Genomic DNA, 22,795 nt, shown 5'->3' on the forward strand with positions numbered 1-22,795 from the left:
ATCAGTGGAGCATTTCTGGCCTGCTTGCTTCCTAGGGCAGCGAGATTGAAATTCTGTGGGTTGAAAACTCTTGGTAGACTATAAAGCTTCAGACAAATTTAAGATCCTGTTATGTTCAGTTAGGTTAAGAAACACTTCACTAACGTATAAAAACTTCACTAATCTGTAGTAGAAGGGAAAAGAAGAGTATTTTTGTTAAATAATATTTGTTTGATTTTCTTTTATGTTAGTATAGGTGTTATAGCTCTTAATATATTATTTAGTGTTTTCTCTTAACGCCTACATCCATTAATTAATCAATGGGATTATAGAGATTTTACTTACTGGATTTTAACCTCATTAACTTTTTCTTAAAGAAAATATCAATAAATTTCCATAGTTAGCATTTTTTTTTGAACTAAGTTTTTTGTTTGTTGTTTTGGGGGATCTTTTGAGCAGTTGATGACTGTATATGCTCTTTCATGGTTGTTTTCTTCTTGGACGTTTGGATGCAGGTTTGAGGGGTTGGGTCCAACTGTAATTGTCTGTCCAACAACAGTGATGCATCAGTGGGTGAAGGAATTTCACACGTGGTGGCCTCCATTCAGAGTGGCAATTCTACATGAAACCGGTTCCTATACCCACAAAAAGGTAACATAATATTTCAATACCTTTTTGTTTTGTTTTAATGCCCTCCATTTTACATATTTGGTTTTTCTCTGATCCATGTGTTTCTCAAATGTATATTCCTGTTTTTTTCCTGTGCATTTATTTTATTATTGACTTACTGTAGAGCTCTGTGGTTTCAGAACAGTTATGAATATAGGTCTTATTGTTCCAACAGTCTGTGGTGGTGTTGTGACATGTCTATTGTCCAGTGAAATATGAATCGTCTCAGACAGGGCACAAGCCTGGTTGCGCAGGTGGCTGCGTCCAGTAAGGAGAGACTTTGGACATTAGCGGCTTTAAACAGTTTTAGGAAAGTGGATACGGAAGTAGAATAACAACTCTTAATTGGTAAATGCATTTGTTAATATGCATTTAAAATCTGTTTTTGATGAGTGAAAGAAGAAACCTTCCATTTTGAGAATTTCCCAAGTGTTGTTGCTTTTTAGTTGTGTTTTGTTCCCCGAATCCTTGATCGTCATGTATTGACAGTTGTATTTCTTCACTTATAGTTTGGTAACATCACAGTATCGAAAAGGAGCTTTATCTGTGCACCTGTGGGTAGCATAGATATGTTGTGTTCTTCCTTTTTTCTTCTCATCTCTCTAACCATCCAGACTGTGAGCTCTGTTGAGTAGGGACTGTGTCTGATTCATTTTTGTATCCCAGGTGACCCATAAGCATTTGCTGAATAAATAATAATCACACAGTTTCACTGTGAATTTGCAGGTTACGTTATTGAGGAGAAGCAGCAGTCTCTTAGGAGCTAGTTCTTTCTTTCCTGAGTCTTCTGAGCTCTTGAGTGAGTTCTCAGGGCCCAGGAAAGCAGTGCCGGCTGCAAGGGCTATGGGGTGTTTGCCTCACGGAGTCAGATGCACGGGGACCATGAAACTCCAGGATTCCTGTTGTGTTTGTGTTCATGGAAAAGCAAGCTTTTGATAGAAGTGACTCAGAAAAATCTATGGTTTGGTAGCACAAGTAAGGCGAGATGGAATTTTGCTTACACTGTTATTGTTAAAACCAACTGACTTTGCCCAGAATTTTAAGTGATAAGTGGAAAATAAACTGGATAAGATAATTAATAAATTAGGGTAAATGCTGTGAGTTATAAAAAGAAGTGATTTTTAGCAATATGAAGATAATAACAGTTTAGATTGTTGTCTAGTCAAACCTTAAATGGTTTGTCAAACCTTAAACTATCCTGTCACTATCCTTGTAAAGCATTTGTGGTTCCTTTTTCTTTTCTGTTATCTGTTAACATCTCTTAGTGTTTTGTACTGCAAAATCCTGTAGCAGGACTCATTAGCTGATGTTTGTCTTATAAAGGCAATTTAAAAAAATGTTCTTCCTTTCATTTTCTTTTGGAGTAGTAAAGTGTGCGTATTGGACACCTTTACCTGGATCATAGCTTGCCTCCAGTTCCTTTGTCACCATAGTTTGAAGAACTGCCTTCATGTAAACCACATACATGGACTCATTATGGAAATAGAATTGACAGTGAACTTGGTGAAATTTGCCTCCTTAACTTTGGAGGGCAAACTTTTAAGAAGAGATATTTCACTTTTGGTTGCAGTGGTTTTACCTTCTGAGGTTGTTTTACCTTCATAGACACATGCATACATATGGTGGTTAATAATTTTTTCAGTGTTTTACAGTTTACCAAGGACTTTAACTTGAAGATTCTTAATTAACTTTTGAGGAAAAACAGGATTACAGTTTTCTTGTGTTTTTATTCAAACTCTTAACTCTCTTCCTACTGTTCCTTTTCCATTATAAAGTATCTTAGATCACTAAAGATGTAAACTGTTAGGCAAAAGATCAAAAAGATGTACTTTTATATGTATCAAACTATATTCTTGCTTAGAAGCGCTATGTTTATTACTTTTTATTAATGTTAATATTGGCTTATTATTTGTGGTGATGACACATTGAAAATGTATTAATAGTTTCTTTCCATAGGCCTTGATATTGACATTTCTAAGATCATAATTTTAGTTCCTGGATTCAACTACTGAAGGGGTATTTGCTTCCTCGGCACCTTCAATCTTCTCTGTATGTGCAGATCTTTGTCACCACACATGCATACCTGCTGGCTTACATGTGTGTTAAATTACAATAGAGCCTGTGTTTCTTATTCATATTTCAAAAGTTCTGTTTATGGTGATTCGTCCTCTAACTCAGCATCTAATGCCTGACTTCCTTATCAGCTGTGATTGCTTTTTGCAGTGGGTGAACTTTCTGTGCCCACCAGCTGTCCTGTCTAAATTTAATAATGGTACTCTGACATTGGGACATTCAATGCTGGACAGAACAGGGAAGGGAAGAGAATTTCTGTTTAGAAATATTTAAAAGAATAATAATGCCAGAATTGTTTTATCATTCAAGTAGATTATCTTTATTTTCCAAATGCTTTGTTGTAGCTGGTATGACATAAATTTTGAAAAGTGGCCACGTATGGTGGCTCACACCTGTAATCCCAGCACTCTGGGAGGCTGAGGTGGGTGGATCACGAGCTCAGGGGTTTGAGACCAGCCTGGTCAACGTGGTGAAACCCCGTCTCTACTAAAAATACAAAAATTAGCTGGGTGTGGTGGCATGCGCCTGTAGTCCCAGCTACTCGGGAGGCTGAGGCAGGAGAATCTCTTGGACCCAGGAGGCGGAGATTGCAGTGAGCCTAGACTGTGCCATTGCACTCCAGCCTGGGTGACAGAGCGAGACTCTGTCTCAAAAAAAAAAAAAAAAAAAAAAAAAAAAAAATTAACAATTTTTCGTTTGGAAAAATATCAAATGGTCAGTTTCTCAATTGAGCACATCTACCATTCTTCTTCCCCAGATTGCCCTTTAGCTTCCCACCTCTCTCACCCTTTGATGCTATGTTATCTTTGTTAATAGTCTTTGATTGGCAGCATAATTTAGAATTGTCAAATGCACACCCAGCAGCCATGCAAAAAAATATACAGCTGATAGTTTCAACCAAATGATGAAATCTGATAAAGAAATTTTAGGCTTCTGAATCTCTTTTAATGGTCACTTGAAATCTCATTTAATAAAAGTTCAAGATTTCCTTTTTCTCATTATATTTTGTGATCTTTTTTTCTAGTATAGAGCAACTTTCATGTGAGTTGATTAATATTTAGTTGTTAAAACAACCAGAAACACTGCATTTCAGGTGTTTGATGTTGCTAGGGCTCAAAAAAAAAAAAAAAAGGATGTTTTTAACTAACCTTAAAAAGCCAACAGTTTTCTTGGGGAAAGAAAATATAATAAATGAAGAGATATGAAAGAAGGCAGTCTTGTGATACCTATCCCATAATTCACAGTAGGTGGTGACATCTTTAGCACTGTCTTGTAAAGTTTATTTAATTATTAAGGATCCTTTTTTCAATTTATTGCAAGATATATAATGAGAAATTGCTTATGTTCTGAAACAGTTGTCTCTCTCCTATCTTTTTTTGCTATGTAGGCTCTAGTAGTTCTGTAACATCTTAGGTAATTTAAAGAGTTTTGTTTCATTTTAATCAATTCATGACATGTAGATGCATAAGAGTGGGAGAAGCAACAAGAGCATGCAATTTTAAGTGCATTGGTTTTGTGCTTATAAGACCAGGGTTTGAATCTTGGATCTCCTGTTTTATAACTTTGCAAGCTTGGGCGAGTCACTTGCCTTTCTGAGCCTGATTTGATCACCTGTAAAATGGTTAAGTTTTGGTAAACTTGTGAGGACTTTTTGGGTTAATATGTATGTATGAAGAGCTTAGTGTGGTCCCTAATAGTAACATTTACTCAGGTAATTCTTGCTATTGTTAGAAACAAAGAATATTTAGGCCTCTTCACCTCAGAGGTTGGGAAAAGAAAAGATGCTGAATGAGGCATTGCTGATTGACTCAATATGTAGTCTAGAGAGAAGGTACACATGTACTTTATCAAAAATGTTCGTGGTCATTCAACATCACTTAGACCTTTTATTCTCGTGTTCAGATACATTTGGCCCCAAATGGAAACAGTGAAGTGCAAGGTGTGGTTAAACAAGCAAATAATGGCCCAGCGCGGTGGCTCATGCCTGTAATTCCAGCACTTTGGGAGGCCGAGGCGGGCGGATCATGAGGTCAGAAGATCGAGACCATCCTGGCCACATGGTGAAACCCCGTCTCTACTAAAAATAGAAAAAAATAGCCGGGCGTGGTGGCAGGCACCTGTAGTCCCAGCTACTTGGGAGGCTGAGGCAGGAAAATGGCGTGAACCTGGGAGGCGGAGCTTGCAGTGAGCCGAGATCGTGCTACTACACTCCAGCCTGGGCGACTCCGTCTCAAAAAAAAAAAAAAGAAAAGAAAATAACACAAAAACTTGGCCATCCGATGAAACTCCCGTCAACATGACGTTCTTTAAAAGGGCCTGTTTTCTGAAACTAGAGCAAAAAGACATGGCTTTTTAAAAAGCTAGACGGGGTAAAAAACTTAAAAAAAAAAAAAAAGCCACATTATTCCTCAAGCATCTGAAATATTTCAGACACATTCTAAGTGCACGAATTATAGTAGAATGCAAAGTGGTATCATTCCTATTAACTTTAGAGTCAGTGTATACACCTGATAGAAGACATGATAGATGCTGGGCTTGTTCTGCGAGGTATGTTGTAAAATTGTATTGCTGGAGCCCCCCTTTTTTTTTCCTTATTGTCAGCACAAATCCTTGTTTATTAAAGATTTAGCTTGAAGGAAATTTTAATTAATTACAGGTGCAGTAAATCCTGCCTAGGAAGCGGCTGTACCGTGTTTCCCGTGAATGGCCTTCATGTGCCTGTGCTTCACTCCTCTCCCCGCCGCCTGACAGTGTGATTTATGGCTGTTGTTTTCCACCAGTCCACTGTTTGCCCTCTAGGAGGGATTGGTCTCTTGAGCCTGCATAATAACAGCAGCACTTTCACAGACATCTTTTAATGACAACAGCACTGCATTCAGTAAGTCAGGCTAATTGCAGATGTACCCTATTAATTGCAAAAACTAGGAGAGGTTACATATTTTACAAGCTTTTAATTTGAAACCGCCCGAGATGATTTGTCTTAAGTGTTTGGATAGAGACGTCCATAATATTCAACAATTCACCGTTATTGAAACTCCAGTCTAGGCAGCTATAGAATTCTGTGATTGAATCAGGTGATAATAAATGATCTTAGATGGGGTTTTACCCAGTGGCTAAGTGGAGATTATATTTTCGGTTGGGACATTTTGAACAATTTCTTGTTCTTTTTACATAAGCATCTTTTAAATTCTTGTTAATCATTAATACATCTTCCTGAACACAGTCGAAGTTTTGTATTTCTATAGCTAACATTTCTATACCTATAAAAGTATTTAGAATTTTCCAAATAAACTTCAATCCTTAAACAAGCATAAGAAACTAAACATCATTCCAGTGATATACATTTGAGAAGCTTGGTGTATCATTTGATAACTATGGGAAAGCTCCAGCTACACTAGGTGATGTCCAGAATTCATTTCGGCTTTGGCTTCTAAAGGTCGTAGGTCTGACCAGGTGAGGTGCTGGAGGTGGACGGTTTTTCTCTGGGCAGACTGCCTTCTTCACTGGCACCAGCAGCTGAGTGGGGCTGGTGCGAGGGAGTCCTGAAGGACCCGTATGTGTGTTTTTAAGGCCGTTGTGCACTCCAAGGTGTTTATTGCTGTATTCTTGTGAGGTCAGAAGTTAGGAAATGGTTCTTTCAGGTGTGGCCTTCAATATGGTATTGTGCAGGTGTTGAATTCTGTGAATGGGAAGATGGAAGAGGAGTAGTCATAATAGTAATAAAAATATGGCACACACCTGTCAAATTATTAATAGGTCCAGGCATTGTGGTTATTCTCTGCAGCAATTGTATTAACTCTTTGAATGTTACATGAATTACAACATATGAGAAGACAATGTCCCTTCTTTATTTTGTTCCTTAAGATTTTCTTAGCCTTTCTTGTTGTACCCTTTTATACTCTGTTGAATTAAAACACATTTTAATCCTAGTTCTTTAAGAAGATACAAAATTACCATTTTTTGAAGATGTTGAATTTTATAAAATTTATATGAGATGATTGTGATTACATGAATTATGTTAGGCTTCCTGATAGCTATTCTTGTATTCCTGTGTTAAGCCTTATTAGGTTAATATATTACTAGGTTTTATCTGTAAAGTGGTGGATCTCTAGTTTAGAGGTGTGTATGCACACATGTAAGTGTGGTGTGTCAGTTTCGAAAACAGGGTTTGCTAGCCTTGTAACAATGATTTGGAATCCATTCTTTTTCTGTATTTTGGAACAATTTCAGTAATAGGATCTATTCCTACTTTACTCATAAAACCCCTTTGGGTCTGGTAGACTTTTGGTGAGAAGAGTGTAACATCTTTTTCACATTGTTCAGTATTGGTTCGTTCTGTTGGTCTGATTTTTCTTGGGTCCATTTTGGCAATGAACTTTTTAGCTATCATATCTGTCAGAATGTTCAGATTTTGTGGCATGTATATTGTTTAACACTTTTGTATTCTCTACATCTGTAATTGTGTTCCTTTAACATTTCTGATGCTGTACATCTCAGTCTGTTCTTTTGACTTACTTTTCAGAGGTTGGTTTGGTTTAGTCTTTCCAAAGGGTTATTATTTGCTTCATCAATTCTACCAGTTTTTTTAGTACCCACTAATTTTTATCCTACTAATTTTCTTATTTTCCTTTTTTAGCAGGCTAAGTTGACTGCTCATTTTGATTTCATCTTTTCTTAATAGAGTGTTTGTAAAGAATGAATATTCTTTGTATAGTCTAAAGTGCTGCTGATCACAGTAAAAAGGAGCTCTGATGGTGATACTCAAATCCTTTGCATCCTCTTTTTAAATGTTTTATTTTCTTTGATCTGACTCTCTCTCAGGCTGTGGTCCGCTCTCTGGGTAGGCTGTGGGTGTGTCAGTTTGACAGCTCTAAGGGCTCTGCTTTTGTGTTTATTGCTGCGCTTTTTGGTAGGTAAAGGTTCATGACTTTTTTTTCTTGTTGTGGCATCCCCATTAAAATATAAAATATCCCTCTTTCTATTTACTCCTTTTTGTTTCATATTTATATTGCTAATCCTGCCCTTTTTTGGTTTGCATTTCTTTGATATATCTTTGATAATTCCCATATTACAACTTTCAGTACCAGTCTGATTTGGGTCTCTTTTAAACAGAAGGCTAGGTTTTTGCCTTACCCAGTGGAATGTCTCACTGTTAATAACCCACTGTCATGTGGTGGGTTACCAGGTTTAGTCTGAAACCTGATATCTTGTTTTCTGTTTTCTGTTGTCCTGATTTTTGCTATTTTCTATTATTTTCCCTTGTAATGGTTTGAGAGTTCTACATTCTATTTATTTTCTAGTATTTATGTGGAAGTAGCAACTGTTACTCAGTAATCAGCTTAAAGTTTTGACAAATGTATTTTAACATATTTTTCTGACATGGTTAAGAATTAAACTCTATCAATTTCCTGTGTCCCATTCTACCGTTGGACAGGGTGGAATTTTTAGTCCGCTTTTATTTTCCCTTAATCTCACTGCAGCTTTTATGAAACTAAATAGGAATTACAGTAACACTTAAAAATATATACCTTTTAATATTTTAGATCATTTCTTAACAGTTTCATTCATATTTAAGTGTTTAATATTTAGGCTTTATTGTTATGCTTTAATGATTTATTTTAAGAAATGGTATGTATATCACATATAATCTTCTTTTTAAATTTTTTCTTTTATATTTTAGTAGGAGGTAGTGTAGCCTAATATCAGTAGTACTAGCTTTGGATTTGGCTACCTTTCTCCATTTGAATTCTGACTCCACCACTTAGCAGCTGCATGACCTGGTACATTAGTTACCATCTCCAACCCCAGTTCCCTCATCTGTAAAATGGAGTTAGTGATGGCCCCTCTGTCCTTCCTTGGGGAGCTGCTGTGAGCATGGGCTGTGGTGAGGATGTGAGGCGGGAGCATTGCTGTCTTTCTTCAGGTCACGGCGTCTGTGCATGCCTTCCTCTTTGTCCACGACTGCGCCACTCCACTGTCTGGGTACAGTGCACGGTAGCTAGCCAATCTGTTGGTGACTAATCTTCCAAGTCCTTCCTATCTGAAGCTGGAATTTGTTTATTTTCTTCGTCAAGCATGACTGCTAGTTTGGATTGATGTAGAATCTATGGTCACCACTTTTCCTTCTTAGAATTATGTAAAGATTTTCCTCTTAGCCTTCGGACATTTTTAGTGCTGCAGAAAAGATGTCTGATGCAGGCAGTCCTTTTCCTCTGAAGGGAATATTTTCTTTTTCTGTTTCGTTCTGACTAGAATGTATGACACTTTCTTCTTATTTTTAAAAGTATTTTTCTCTTTTGAGTCAGGATCTCGCGCCATCGCCCAGCCTGGAATGCAGTAGTGAGATCATAGCTCACTGTAGCCTCAAACTCCTGAGCTCAAGGGATCTTCTTGCCTGAGCCTGCTGAGTAGCTGGCACTGCAGCTGTATACCACCATGCACTGCTAATTTTTTATTTTTTGTAGAGACAGGTCTTGCTTTGTTGTTCAGGCTAGTCTTGAACTCCTGGCCTCAAGAGATCCTCCTCCCTCAGCTTCCCAAAGTGCTGAGATTATAGGCATAAGCCACTTTGCCTGGCTGTTTTTATTTATTTTTGGAATTCAGACATCTAGTAAGCTACGTCTACAGATATGTCTTTTTTTTTAGTGTCTCTGCCTGACACTCTGGGAGATGTTTTGTTCTGTAGATTCAAATCTCGGCTCCATTTATGGAGATTGTTTTCTATCATTTTCTTTTTTTTTTTTTTTTTGAGACAGAGTCTGACTGTCACCCAGGCTGGAGTGCAGTGGTGCCATCACCGCTCAGTGCAGCCTTGACCTCCTGGGCTCAAGGGATCCTCCCACCTCAGCCTCCTGCGTAGATGGGACTACAGGTGCTTGGCACCACATCCAGCTAACTTTTAAAGTTTTTTAGTAGAGATAGGCTTTCACCATGTTGCCTAGGCTGGTCTCGAACTCCTGGGCTCAAGAATTCCACCCACCTCAGCCTCCCAAAGTGCTGGGATTACAGGTGTAAGCCACTGTACTGGCTTTTTTTCTATCATTTAAAAATCATTGCTTTTATATCCTTTCCACTTAGTCCTGGAATTCCTGTTATACATTGTTAGAGATCCTAGATTTGTCTGCCGTGTGTCTTTGGATTTTCTCTTATTTTCTTGCTTTTGTTTTAAATTAATATATTTTCCATTCACATTGTTGTTTTAACAAGGATGGACACAAAGGATGTTTTGAAAAAATAAAAATAAAAATTTAATATATGTATATATTTATATAAATATGTATTATAACTTTGTCATCTTTTTGAGAGTCTCCTTCCCCCAATAATGACTGTTTACTACTTGCCAGGTTAACAAATACACTTCCAGTGCTGATAATGTCTATGATTGTACATGTTATGTTTGTATTTATGCATTTTTATAAAGTGCTTTAGATTGTGTCATGATTGAAAGGGTGTCACTTCTTATTTAAAACTGACTTTACCATTTTATTATGGTCTTAGGAGAAACTAATTCGAGATGTTGCTCATTGTCATGGAATTTTGATCACATCTTACTCCTACATTCGACTGATGCAGGATGACATTAGCAGGTATGACTGGCATTATGTGATCTTGGACGAAGGACACAAAATTCGAAATCCAAATGCTGCTGTCACCCTTGCTTGCAAACAGGTATGACCTCTTATAACAAGGGAGATTTCCAGGTGGAGAAGAATATTTAATTCAGAATAAACGATCTGCTTTTAGTAACACATTTATTAATCTTTTCTTGTGCCAACTGCACAAGGAATTTAAAATATGCATTTTCGTTAATGCAAAGAACTCCTTATTTGTTTTGCCCTTGATCATGTCTTTAATTCTGATTGTTCACGTTATTTAGTGTCTCTTGTAGGGGCCAGTTGTTAGAATGTAACCAAACCCAACTCTATAGTATTCAGCTTCAACAATAAGAAAAAATTCTTTGTAATTTTTTCATCTAAATGCAATTAAGGATTTGTAATTGCATAAAATGTGTATGTTTTAGAGAGTACCAAAATGATGCAAGAATAATGAGTAAATGTGTAAATAATATTGCACAGGAGCATTTTGGGGTAGGAATGGTGATTGCTAAAAGGTAAATTTAATAAAAAGGTGTTTCCTTTCCTCAAATAGTTTCGCACCCCTCATCGGATCATCCTGTCTGGCTCACCAATGCAAAATAACCTCCGAGAGCTGTGGTCACTCTTTGACTTCATCTTCCCGGGAAAGTTAGGCACGTTGCCTGTGTTTATGGAGCAGTTCTCCGTCCCCATCACCATGGGGGGATATTCAAATGCTTCCCCAGTACAGGTAATATATTAGGATGATAATACTTTTGGCAGTTTAGTATTTAAAATGCTCCTATTAAATACTATAATTTGTAGCCAAGTCATTCAGAATGTGAGAAAGATGGCCAGGCTTATAAATTGGTATCTGATTTAAAAAAAATCACAAAATTATTTTTGCTTGATCGTATTTTTTTACTTAAAATATCATGAAAAATATTCACAGAGAGGAAAGCCCTAGAATAAAATATCTCTTTGTTTAATGGAAATTAAACAGTTTTGGCATTGTTCCTGGGATGTTTTAGTCAGACAACAAATTTTAAAAAGATGTCACATGTGGTCAGAAGAGCAGTTAGAAATTATGAAACAAGGACAAATCATTTGGAACAGCATATAATTTAGTTCTGCAAATTGGGGTAGTGCATCTTATAAAGTGGTGGAGAAACTTAGAAACACCAGGAGGATCGGACTGTTCAGGGATGATTTAATGAGACATGGCCCTTAACCTGATTCTGGGATTGTAGGCCATGGAGGGTGAGGGCATCCTTGATTAGGGCAACAGTGTGAATGCAGCCACCATATGTGGCTGGGGGCAGTGAAGAGACCCACTTGACTGGATCGGAGATGCTTGTGGGGGCATAGCTAGAAAGCTGTGGATGCCAGAACTGAAGGGCCTTGAAAGGGAAGCAGTGGCACTCGGGGAGGACTGGGCTACTGAAAGTGTCTGAGCAGGACTCTGGAAGATGCTGGTTCTCAGGGGTTCGTCATGCTACAGGGTAGTCACAGGAGGGAGGCTGGCACTGAGTGACCTGCAGGAACCACTGGGGTGAGGGCCATGAGGACCTGTACCTGATCTTGGGTGGTGGTCTGAGAAAGATGGTGGGGCAGGAGACTCAGGTGGCATTTTTAGGCAGAACAAACAAGGTTTGGAGGCTGATAGGATCGAGGAGATGGAGTAGGGGCTAAGCTTGCTGTGAATGACTGACTGACTCCTGAGGTTTCAGGCCCGGGCACCTGATGGAATGGGGTGGTCACAAGCAGAAATGCCAGGAGGTAAAGTTAGCCACAGGGCAGTTTGTGGCTTGTAGGGCAGGCTACAGCCTGGATGGGAGGCAGGGTTTCTCGGCAGCCCTTCTTGGGTTGGCCTGTGCCTACCAGGTCATGGCTGAGCCAGGGATGAGACTTTCCACCAAAAGAGAAGCTCTTATATTTTGGAATATTTAATTAGAAAAAGAATTTTAGACCTTTAAGATTAAAAGATTGTCAGAAACAATTTTAACATCTTTTACATTTTGAGATTGAATTGTTTTCAGCTAACTTTTGTAAGGACTCTCTTCTTTCTCTCAATCTCCCATTATACCATTCTATTTTTTTTAAAAAAATTCATTTTGAAATAATTTCAAACTTAACAAAAAGTTGTAAGAATTTTAAAAGAACAAACAAACAAGAAAACCCTCTTAACACTTCACCCAGATTCACTGATTGTTAGCATTTTGCAAACATTTTGCCACATTGGCTTTACTATTCCTCCCCTCCCTCTCCCGCACCTCTTTCCATGTAGATTCACAGCTGAAGTTACTGTTTTCTAACCATCTGAGGGCAGGTTGCAGATCTGATGCCCGTTTCTCCAAATCCTTCAGTGTGTATTTCCAAGAACAAGGATAGCCTCTTACATAGCCAGTGTAAGCAACAAAATCAGAAGGAAGTTTAACATTGATAGGAGTCTGTTATCTAGTCTATAATCACTCATATTTTGTCAGTTGTTCCAGTAGTTTCTGTGTCTCTAGTCTCCTTTAATCTGGGACCGTTTGTTTTGCCCTTCATTATCTTGACATTTTTAAAGACTATAGGCCTGTTAGTTTGTAGAATGTACCTCAGTTTGGGTTTGCCTTACATTTTTTCATGATTGGATTCAGGTTATACATTTTGACCAGGAATATCACAGAAATGATGTGTCTTCCTCAGTGTGTGGTATCTGGAGGAACATGCTGTCTGTCTGTCTCTCCCACTATGGGTGATGTTAACTCTGATTACTTTAAGTTGGTGTTGGCCAGATCTAAACTCTGTGAAGTTACCACTTCTCCTTTGACATTAATAAGTCATTTATAGAAAAATGATTTGAGAACATGTCATTATGATCTATTTTTTCCTTGAAGTTCTTGTTTCAGGAATCTGTGTACTTATCTTTCTCCCCTTCCTAGCGGGTGAGATCTTTGAAAGCAGAGCATTGGTTATATTTGCTCCTTTTTGTTTAAGACCATGTTGCCGGGCGCGGTGGCTCAAGCCTGTAATCCCAGCACTTTGGGAGGCCGAGATGGGCGGATCACGAGGTCAGGATATCGAGACCATCCTGGCTAACACGGTGAAACCCCGTCTCTACTAAAAAAATACAAAAAACTAGCCGGGCGAGGTGGCGGGCGCCTGTAGTCCCAGCTACTCGGGAGGCTGAGGCAGGAGAATGGTGTGAACCCGGGAGGCAGAGCTTGCAGTGAGCTGAGATCCGGCCACTGCACTCCAGCCTGGCGACAGAGCGAGACTCCGTCTCAAAAAAAAAAAAAAAAAAAAAAAAGACCATGTTGCCGTGCATTATTGAATTCTAAGAAGATAGTCTGTGTGCCGATATTTATTCTGTCATGCTGGTGCTAAAATGATGGCAGGAGCTGGAAACCAGAACCTTCCCATGAAGGTATTTCCAGTCCAGTAGGGGTGGACACAGGGGAAAATGGCAAATAAACCTGGTCCCAGTACAGGACAGTGACAACTGTGATCAGGGGAGATGCCCAGTGTCAGAGCTTATGGAGCTCAGAAAGGCTTCCTGGAGAAGGGATGACTAAGCTGGGGCCTGAAAGGTGAGGAAGGTGAGGGGGAGCATGTCAGCAGCCCAAATACAGACTGCTGCTGGGGTTGGTGTGCTCAGCTGGGGCAGGGCATGTGAGAACTGAGAAGAGCCTGTAGAGATGCCTAGTTGACCCTCTTCATTCCACACACAAGGTTTTTGATTCCCAGCGTTCTGGTGACTCGCCTAAGGCCACTGTGCTCAGGAAGAGGCAGAACTCTTCCTTGTCAGAGTAGGAAGTAGCGTGGGCATGCTCAGCAAGGTGTCCGTTTTCCACAGCACTGGGATGTGAGCATTGGTAGAGAAATCTAGCTGGATCCCACCTTGTATTTTTATGAACAGAGAAACAGACTGGGAGCCAGTTGGGAGTGAAACAGAAGATCATCTCCGTGGGGTGGCATGCAGGAAAGAGCAGGAGCCACAGCCCGGCCGCTCCCCAGCCTAGCCCTGGTGTAGTTAACCAGCACCTCCAACCATCATGCTCATTCTTCTGCGGAAGGGGGTGTGGGCGGAGGAAGGATGTGGGGCAGTTTTCTTTACAGACTGTACATTCATGCTTCCTTGGTGGGACTGTGTTTTTAAATTCTGAAATTTCATCATCTCTGCATCAGAAATAGTAATAGGTACCTCATCATTATCTTCAAGGTGATTTTTATCAATGTCTGAATGATATATTTAAGGGGTTATATATAAATAAAAGTCATTGATTAGTTGAGCTTTTTTATGTATTATTCCAAGTAAAGCCTATTTTAATATTTATGCACATGCGTTCACACAACAGATACACACACATACATATATGTGCATGAGTGAGGTATTTTTAGCATTCTTTAAAAATATTTTTTAACAAGTTAATTTTTTAACTTTTTTTCTGTGTGTTCAAGCTCTTTTTTATTATCATTCATTTTACAACTGACTTTCTTAAATTGAAACTTTGCTTGGAATTTTTTCCATGAAATAGTAATTTACTAAGTTGTTAAGCCTATTTAGTTTTTTTTTGAAGTAGCAATAATTTATTGACTGCTTTGCCTGTAAGTGAATTGCAGAGGGAGTGGTTTTCTGGGCTGTGGGGCTTTGTTTTTTGCGTATATTTAGTACTCATCTCATGTGGCCGTGCTCCATTACAGAACCATATGCTGCATTTTAGGGCAGAGTGACCTTTCGTTTCTAGGATCAGAGGGCTCTTGTTGAACTTACTCTTGTAAGTCTCCAGTGGGCACTAATCTCTGCTTATTGGCTGGCTGCTCCATCACTGCAGCTTTTCCCTAGAGTTAGCTTTTGATCTTCAGCTTTACAGAGTGCCTTTGTAGCTTTTGGAGAATACAAGATCATAAACAGAGATTTGTACAAAAGCAGTTTTTCCCCTAGGGGTGGTGGTCAAGAACCCAATAAGTCTCTACTTTAGGGTTTAACTGTACAGTAATAATTAAAAGAAAGTGTACAAGAGAAATAAGGCACAAAATTATCAGTTTTGTTGTACATTGTGGTTAATGAGATAATTTTTTTAACTGATAGTATTATGAAAGCTACCACCCCTTGGAGTATATGGAACTTATGCTAGCTTTTTCAAACCATTTTGCAATCATTTCCCACTGACTTTGTACAGCTGTTGGTCATTCTTTTATTTTTTTTAAGGAATGGAATCTATTGAGAGGTAAGAACAAATACATTCCTTAAACGTGTATGGTATTGTTCTCTTCTCTGCTCTTTTTAAAGGTCAAAACTGCTTACAAGTGTGCATGTGTATTACGAGATACCATAAATCCATATCTACTACGGAGAATGAAGTCAGATGTCAAGATGAGCCTTTCTTTGCCAGATAAAAATGAACAGGTCTGTAAATCCAGGAGTTAACAAAGCATTCCTAAAGCATAAGTGTGCCTTTCTCTTCACTCTGATTCTCCTCTGTGGGTGAGTCTGGTGAGGTATGATCCTGGAACTGTGGTCAGGCTAGGCCTGCTGTGGCGTCTGCCCTCAGTGGATTCTTCTCTAATCCACAGGCTTTGACCTCCCTCTTATTGACACATGGGTTCCTACAATTGCTCTTTTAAACATCTCCATTCTCCTTAGGCCCCTAATTCATTCATGCTACAAATTATATTAGGTGCCAACCATGTGCCTGTCATGATCCTAGGCTCTGAGATATAGCAGTGAACAAAGCAAGTTTTGTTCTTGTGGGAACCCACATTTATTCTTGAGGGAGAGTGTCACAGAAACTCTAGAAGATGTCAGGTAGCAGCAGTAAGTGTGGAGACAAATGAAGCAGGGTTGAAGGATAAGCTGGGAATGCTGAGGGCAAGGATTTGGGGAAGTGGGCCATTTATAAGGGATGGTCAGAGAAGACTTTTGATGAACTGACACTTGCGCAGAGGCCTAAAGAAGGCGAAGGAGCAAGTCATATAGGTTTTGAAGGCAGAGCATTGCAGATGGTGGGCTGTGGCAGTGCTTTGGGGCCTCCATGGACAGCAGGGAGGCCAGTGTGGTCGGGGCTGAGAGCAAGGAGGAGGGTAGAAGAGGAGGAGCTAGCTGGGAAGACTGGGGAGGCTGGCGCAGACAGGTGCATGAGCAGAAGTGAAGGCCTGGGCGTCGGAAGGTGAGTAGGGTGACCTGGTAAGGACCCAGTGTGTTTGGCCACTAGGAAGTCATGAGTGATGCCTCAGTGACATCAACAGAGGTGCATGTGAGGCTTCCTCTGTGTGTAGGCTTCATGAGTGAGTGGAGGTGAGGAAGTGGAGGTGGGGATTGTACCTTATTTTCTCAGGGAAGCCCCCATCTTCCACTTGGAGGCTAACAGGTGAGGCACACTATACTGAGGAGAATGAGTGGGTCTTCAGATGCAGTGCAGAGGTTGAAGCGTTGCCTTCCATCCCGTTCAGGAACCTCTTTCTTTGGGAATAAAGGAAGATGAGGTGGATGCAGAAGTAGAGACATGTTAGGGAGTGAAAACCAGGGAATCATGCCTGATCCTGGTAGGTTCAGGTTTGATTTTCATTTGGTTTTTATTTGTCTGATTGTTTTTAAGTAGAAGTTGAGACAGAGGTGTGGGTGGCTTAGGTGGTGAGGAGCATGGGCACAGTTGCTCTGGGCTTATGGAAGGCTCTGGGTGGGCATGCGTAGAGGACCCCCTGGAGCAGGGCAGGCCATGGCAGGAAGCTGCCGGGTAGGAGCTTTTCTCCAGCAGCACCGGCACTGACCATAGGCCTACAGAAGACTGATGGTTGAGTTGACCTGTATTTGGAAGTTTACAGGGAAGAGGCAGGGAGTTGAAAGCAGTCCAGGTAGGTGACAGAGGGGTAGCTAAATGAGCATCCATGGGAATGTAACTGGTGGTAGTGGACTTCACGAAGGAGGGAGGGTTGAGAGGTGAAGGGTCACAGAGCACGATGGCATGGAGTGGTTGGTGCAGTGGGCTGGGAGGGTAGGGATTGCCTTCCAAGGCGAGTCTGGTAACTCATGGGCCTGCACTTAGAGCTCCAGGAAAGGGAGAGCTCCAGGTGAGGTTGTGGTCTCTGGTCAGGTCTGCGAGTAGAGCATGGCATGGGTCATGGGAGGTGGGATGGTTTGAGCACTTGGAGGCTAACATGGAGGATGGTCTGTGCACCTGGGCCCTGAACTTGCTCATGAGCAGGAAGCCAGTCTTTGGGGACTGTGGGGTGGGCCCTGGAGGTAGATGAGTGACAGAGATGGAGGGTATGGTGAGAAGTATTATCACCCTTTGTTGTTTTCATATTAATTATAGGGATATCATTAAAATCGCATGCATTGTGCTCTTTTGATCGGGAAGTTTTGTTGATATTTTAATTATTTCTGTTAATTTTTTTTTGAAATTATAGTTTCCTTGTTTTTCCCCTCCGTAGGTCTTATTTTGCCGTCTTACAGATGAGCAGCATAAAGTCTACCAAAATTTCGTTGATTCCAAAGAAGTTTACAGGATTCTCAATGGAGAGATGCAGGTCAGCTAAAAAATAGAAGCTGGAGAAATGAATTGTGGACCAAGGGAAGCGAGGGAGGAAAAGAAACTAGGATCTATAGTATGCCAGGCTTTTCACATACTGTCATCTCACTTCACTTGCATGCAGTCCTGCATGGTAGATGTGCAGTCAGCCTATGGCCTGGAGCTGTAAGGTGCAGAGGAGTTAGGTAACTGGTGGAAGGTGGAAGGTTGCAGAGCTGTGCACTGTGGATCTGAACCCAGACGCAAATGCAGCTGCGAGCTGTGCAGTTACTGTTACTTCCGAGGGTCTTACTTGGTAGATGGGCAAGTGTCAGGTACATAACTGGGTTTTCCCAGATATTATGACCAAAATTATATATCTTGTGGAGAGGATCGTGAGGATTCATAACTTTTATCAGCTTCCTAAAGGAGCCCTATTCCCCAATAAATGTTTATGAACCATTGCCATATTAGGAACCAGATATAAATCTAGTTCAAATGTCCCTGGCTCTAATACTCATTGTCCCCGGGGTAGGACAGTAGTTTATTTATGGTGATTCTGTTCCTTTCAATACTGAGAAAGCTCTCTTTCTACTAGTGTCCAGATTTCAGAAGTTCCTAGCTAGTGTTTTCTCCAAAAGACTCTATTAATGTGAGTGTGATTAGGTCATTTCATTTCTTTTAACCATCTCTCACAATTTCTTATTTCATTTCTTATTGGTAGCTACAGGAGGTTTTTTCAGTCATTCACATCTGTTCGTCTCCATGAATCTCCCCTTAACTTCTTCAGGTCTCTCCAAGTTAGAAGGTCTAGATCACACTATCCAGGAGAGAGAATGCAAACTACACTTGGAATTGTAAATTTTCTAGTAGTCACATTAAAAAGGAAAAAGAGAAACAGGTGAAATTAATTTTGATCATATATTTTATTTGACCTAATGTATCTAAAATACATTTAATATGTAATCAAAAATTAAAAATGATTAGCAAGATATTTTACTCCTGTTTTTGTCTTCGAAATTGGGTGTGTATTTTGCAAATGCAGCACATCACAATTTGAACTAGCTACCCTTCATGTACTCGGGAGCCACGTGTGACTAGTGACTACTGCATTGGACAGTGCAGATTGAAAGGAAGAAAAATGAGTCACGGATGACTCTGGGGAGGTTTGCCAGTGTTCCTGCCTTATTCAGATCATTTATTGTTAATCTGTTTAATTGCTGTTTACTAGTGATAGCTACCCTACCCTTTGATTATTGGCTTAATGGTGATTTCTCCTTTCTTTGCTCAAGCTTTTATACCAGTGAGTTTGATTTGAGTCATCCTCTCAAGGCTGGAAGAGCCCCATTTTTGAAGTTTTGTTAATGTCCTTTTGTGGGGATGGGCCAGGGGCACTCACCCCTCATCTTCTGTGCCCTTCTGCATGGACCATACTTCATATGTTTCCGATTCGTGCATTTTTCATGCAGTTTTTTTTTTTTTTTCGGATATAATAATAGTCTAAAGGTAAATGGATCCTCAACCTCGGACTCATATTAAACTGCAGAACTTTTAGTGAGGTACTTAGGAGTGTAATATTTAAATGCATTTGATAAGTCACATGACTGATGTCTTCAAGTTTAGGTTGATAGGACATTTCTGATCTATATTTAAAAGGCAAGTTCCTTTTTTATATTAAGTTTATAATGCTGTGAACAGCATGCCTTTTTTCTAGTGAGGGAAAATGAATTGTCAGCAATTGTATATGACCCCTGTGTACGTGTTCAGTCCAGTAGAATTTTTTTGTTTCCGAGAACTTGTTCTATCAGGGAAACAAGATGAGTGAAAGTTAATTTCTCCCAGCTCCTGATAATGCTGTGTTTAGAGAAGACTAAGAAACTGGTGGAGACCTGTTTTTTAGTCTGTGTTATAGGTTGAATAGCCTCCTTGCCTAGGGAATCTTACTTTACATGGGGTCATCTGAGTGTACATATGGTCTTTTTTATCATAGATTTTCTCCGGACTCATAGCCCTAAGAAAAATTTGCAACCACCCTGATCTCTTTTCTGGAGGTCCCAAGAATCTCAAAGGTCTTCCTGATGATGAACTAGAAGAAGATCAGTTTGGGTACTGGAAACGTTCTGGGAAAATGATTGTTGTTGAATCTTTGTTGAAAATATGGCACAAGCAGGGTCAGCGAGTATTGCTGTTTTCTCAGTCAAGGCAGGTGAGTGCACAGACTTCAGACAGGAAACAGGCTGGTTCTTTATGACAGCCATCAACTCACAAAATGGGATTCAGTCTAGAGTAATGATTCTGAAGCAAGTCTACCACTGATGCTGAGGTGGCAGTCTGCCGATTTCTTTGGGAGTTTAGATCTTTCTCTAGAGTTGGTATCTAAAAGTTGACTTTTTAAAAAAGCTCACCATGTGATTTTGGTCTGCAAGTGAGTTTAGGCCTGAGCTTTGGCTGTTTACAAAAGTAAGAATTAACCATACGGATATACTAAAACTACTATTTTAACAGTTCTGTTTATCTGTCCTAAAGCAAGAAACTCCTTTTAACATAGGCCTGTTGGGGAAAGGTGTGACCATTTACACAAATAGAGAAGCACTCACTGGGAATGTGTATTTGCTTTGCAAATTCCTATCCTCCACCTCCAAACAGATGCTGGACATACTTGAAGTATTCCTTAGAGCCCAAAAGTATACCTATCTCAAGATGGATGGTACCACTACAATAGCTTCAAGACAGCCACTGATTACAAGATACAATGAGGTAACATGTGAATGTAACAGGAAAGTTGAGCGGTGCTGCTGTACGTGGAGGGAAAGGACTAAGCGTATCCACACCCTTACCCACCGAAGCAGCGTTGACATCTGGGCTTGGGAGGGGGCCTAAGGGAAGACTTGTTGCTTTTAACTCTGTGCACTTCTAGATATTTGGGGGTGGGGGTGGGCATGTGTGTGTTCAAACAAAGAATGTGTTTTCCACAGAATGTATTTTCCTCCTAAAAACCCAATTTTTCAATATTTCTATTAAATATTAAAAGTAAAAGGTGTGAAATGAGATTTTGATTCACCAGAGGTCTCTAGGACATTACCATTCCTTGTATTGGGAACAGCCCAGTAGTTCCGTGTGTACAGTATGTGGAGGCAGAGGCTGAGAGCTATAACTGGTTTTAAGTGTGTGTGCTCAGTGTTGTGTGTCTTACCTCTCTAGGACACATCCATATTTGTGTTTCTTCTGACCACGCGGGTGGGAGGTTTAGGTGTCAACCTGACAGGGGCAAACAGAGTTGTCATCTATGACCCCGACTGGAACCCAAGCACAGACACACAGGTTTGTTTTTTATTTTTTTAAGAAAAGAATATGTTAGTAGAAATATAGTTTCATGGTTAGTGCTTGTGACTGTCCTTTGATGTTCTGGTTGACTTCAGAGTACATTTCACATTTTGGTTGTCTGCTGTTCTTCAACGTGGAAGAAGACACCCTTCAGAGCCACGTGGACAGGAACCATCTTCAACAGTTTATCCATAGCATTCTTTCCTAGAGTTGGGGCAAAAAGAACATAGGCATAGTTACAAACATTTTTTTCAAGTACAGATGTCTTGTCAACTGGCTCTTCATCTTCCTGAGTAGGCCTTAGGTGTACTTGACATCATGAGTCAAAATTCTGACTCTGGGAGTGAAAGGTTGTGACCGGCTAGCTTTGTTTCTTATAGTCAGTGCTTGTCATTGGGAAGGATTCTTGTTGAGAGGTCTCTCTCTGCCACAGGCCCGGGAGCGAGCATGGAGAATAGGCCAGAAGAAGCAGGTGACTGTGTACAGGCTCCTCACTGCGGGCACCATTGAAGAAAAGATCTACCACCGGTCAGTGCACACGACGGCCGCTCTTGGTTGTGCGTTCCCAGAGTCTTGAGCAGGGAATTTTTCCAAAGTGTTATTTTTAAAAGTCTTAACATCTTAGAATAATAGTTGCTATAAGTTAAGGTTTTGGTTTTTGTTTTGTATTTTTTCTTTCCTTTTAAAATATGCTTAGATGGCTTACTGTGAGTTGTCAGAAAATGTCTTTGAACCTGATAATTTTTGTACCTTATTCTACCTCAAGAATCACGTACATGTAAACTTCGTATTGTTATTTGAAAGGAATATTTCTGCCTACTATGGTGTGTTGCCTTCAGAAAAATTTTAAAAAGTGACAAGGTTAAATGTTACCATATTGGTATTTACACATACTATGCAGGTGGGATCAGTGTGGGTGTTCTGGCGGTCTTTGACTCTGAGGCCCCTTACAAAGAAGTTGACAGGATGCCTGTTTCTTCCTCTGTCTTTCTGTAATGACTAGGGGATTTTAGACAGTGGTAACTTCAACACATTGCCAGCTTCTCCCACTCCCCCACCACAGACTCTCCTTGAGCCATAGCCCAGCTTTTATAGGAAGTTCTATGCCCTTCATCACATGCTGGGAACATTACATCTTCCTCAAGGGACTGTTGTGTGACGGTGGAGGACGAGTTGGATCCTGTGAGAATAGAGCTTCCTCTTACAGATTTATGCTTTAGCCAGGAGAATAAATGACAGAGAGGGACAGTGTGGCTGGTGGAGATGCCTGTTCCAGAGTGGCAGTGGCATGGGGCTTCAGCAGAGTGTGGACCTGCAGGTGGGAGCAGGGAGAGAGAGGTCAGAGTGGAGATGTTGCAAAGCCCAGGTAAGAGAGTTTGCTGAGCCCTATGATAGGAAGGTTCTAGGCAGGGCAGGACCCTTGGTATTCAAGTCAGGGAGGCTAAGAGAGGCTATGAGTCACATGATGGCATGTGAAAAGGTGTTTCTTGAAATGGATTAGATCTTAGAGGTTGAAAAAGCTCATTTGGTGTAAATAATAAGGTATTATTTCTAATTTAAATTCTGCAAGATGTGGGAGATTAACTGATGTATTATATATTTTCTGAATTGTAATTTTCCAAGGCTGAAAATTTGGGGGATTATTTAGCCATTCATGCAGCAGCTATTATCGTATCTCTC

The 22,795-nt window shown here is 40.2% G+C and overlaps 2 protein-coding genes across 7 annotated transcripts in view; one reads left to right on the forward strand and one right to left on the reverse strand.

Moving 5' to 3' along the window:
* Positions 1-22,795, reverse strand: part of LOC126963224 (mitochondrial import inner membrane translocase subunit Tim23) — a 901,060-nt gene that overhangs the window by 783,287 nt on the left and 94,978 nt on the right. The gene's annotated exons all lie outside the window — the stretch shown is intronic.
* The window catches only part of LOC126963198 (DNA excision repair protein ERCC-6), an 84,823-nt gene that overhangs the window by 45,366 nt on the left and 16,662 nt on the right, over positions 1-22,795 (forward strand). For all 6 annotated transcript variants that reach the window (XM_050805285.1, XM_050805288.1, XM_050805286.1 and 3 more), the window contains 9 exons: positions 495-630; positions 10,219-10,389; positions 10,870-11,046; positions 15,574-15,690; positions 17,715-17,810; positions 19,782-19,997; positions 20,438-20,548; positions 20,993-21,112; positions 21,549-21,643. In XM_050805285.1, the coding sequence (XP_050661242.1) occupies positions 495-630; positions 10,219-10,389; positions 10,870-11,046; positions 15,574-15,690; positions 17,715-17,810; positions 19,782-19,997; positions 20,438-20,548; positions 20,993-21,112; positions 21,549-21,643 (1,239 nt within the window). The remainder of the gene's footprint in view (positions 1-494; positions 631-10,218; positions 10,390-10,869; positions 11,047-15,573; positions 15,691-17,714; positions 17,811-19,781; positions 19,998-20,437; positions 20,549-20,992; positions 21,113-21,548; positions 21,644-22,795) is intronic.

This window comes from Macaca thibetana, chromosome 9 (assembly GCF_024542745.1).
Source record: "Macaca thibetana thibetana isolate TM-01 chromosome 9, ASM2454274v1, whole genome shotgun sequence".
NCBI lineage: Eukaryota > Metazoa > Chordata > Mammalia > Primates > Cercopithecidae > Macaca > Macaca thibetana.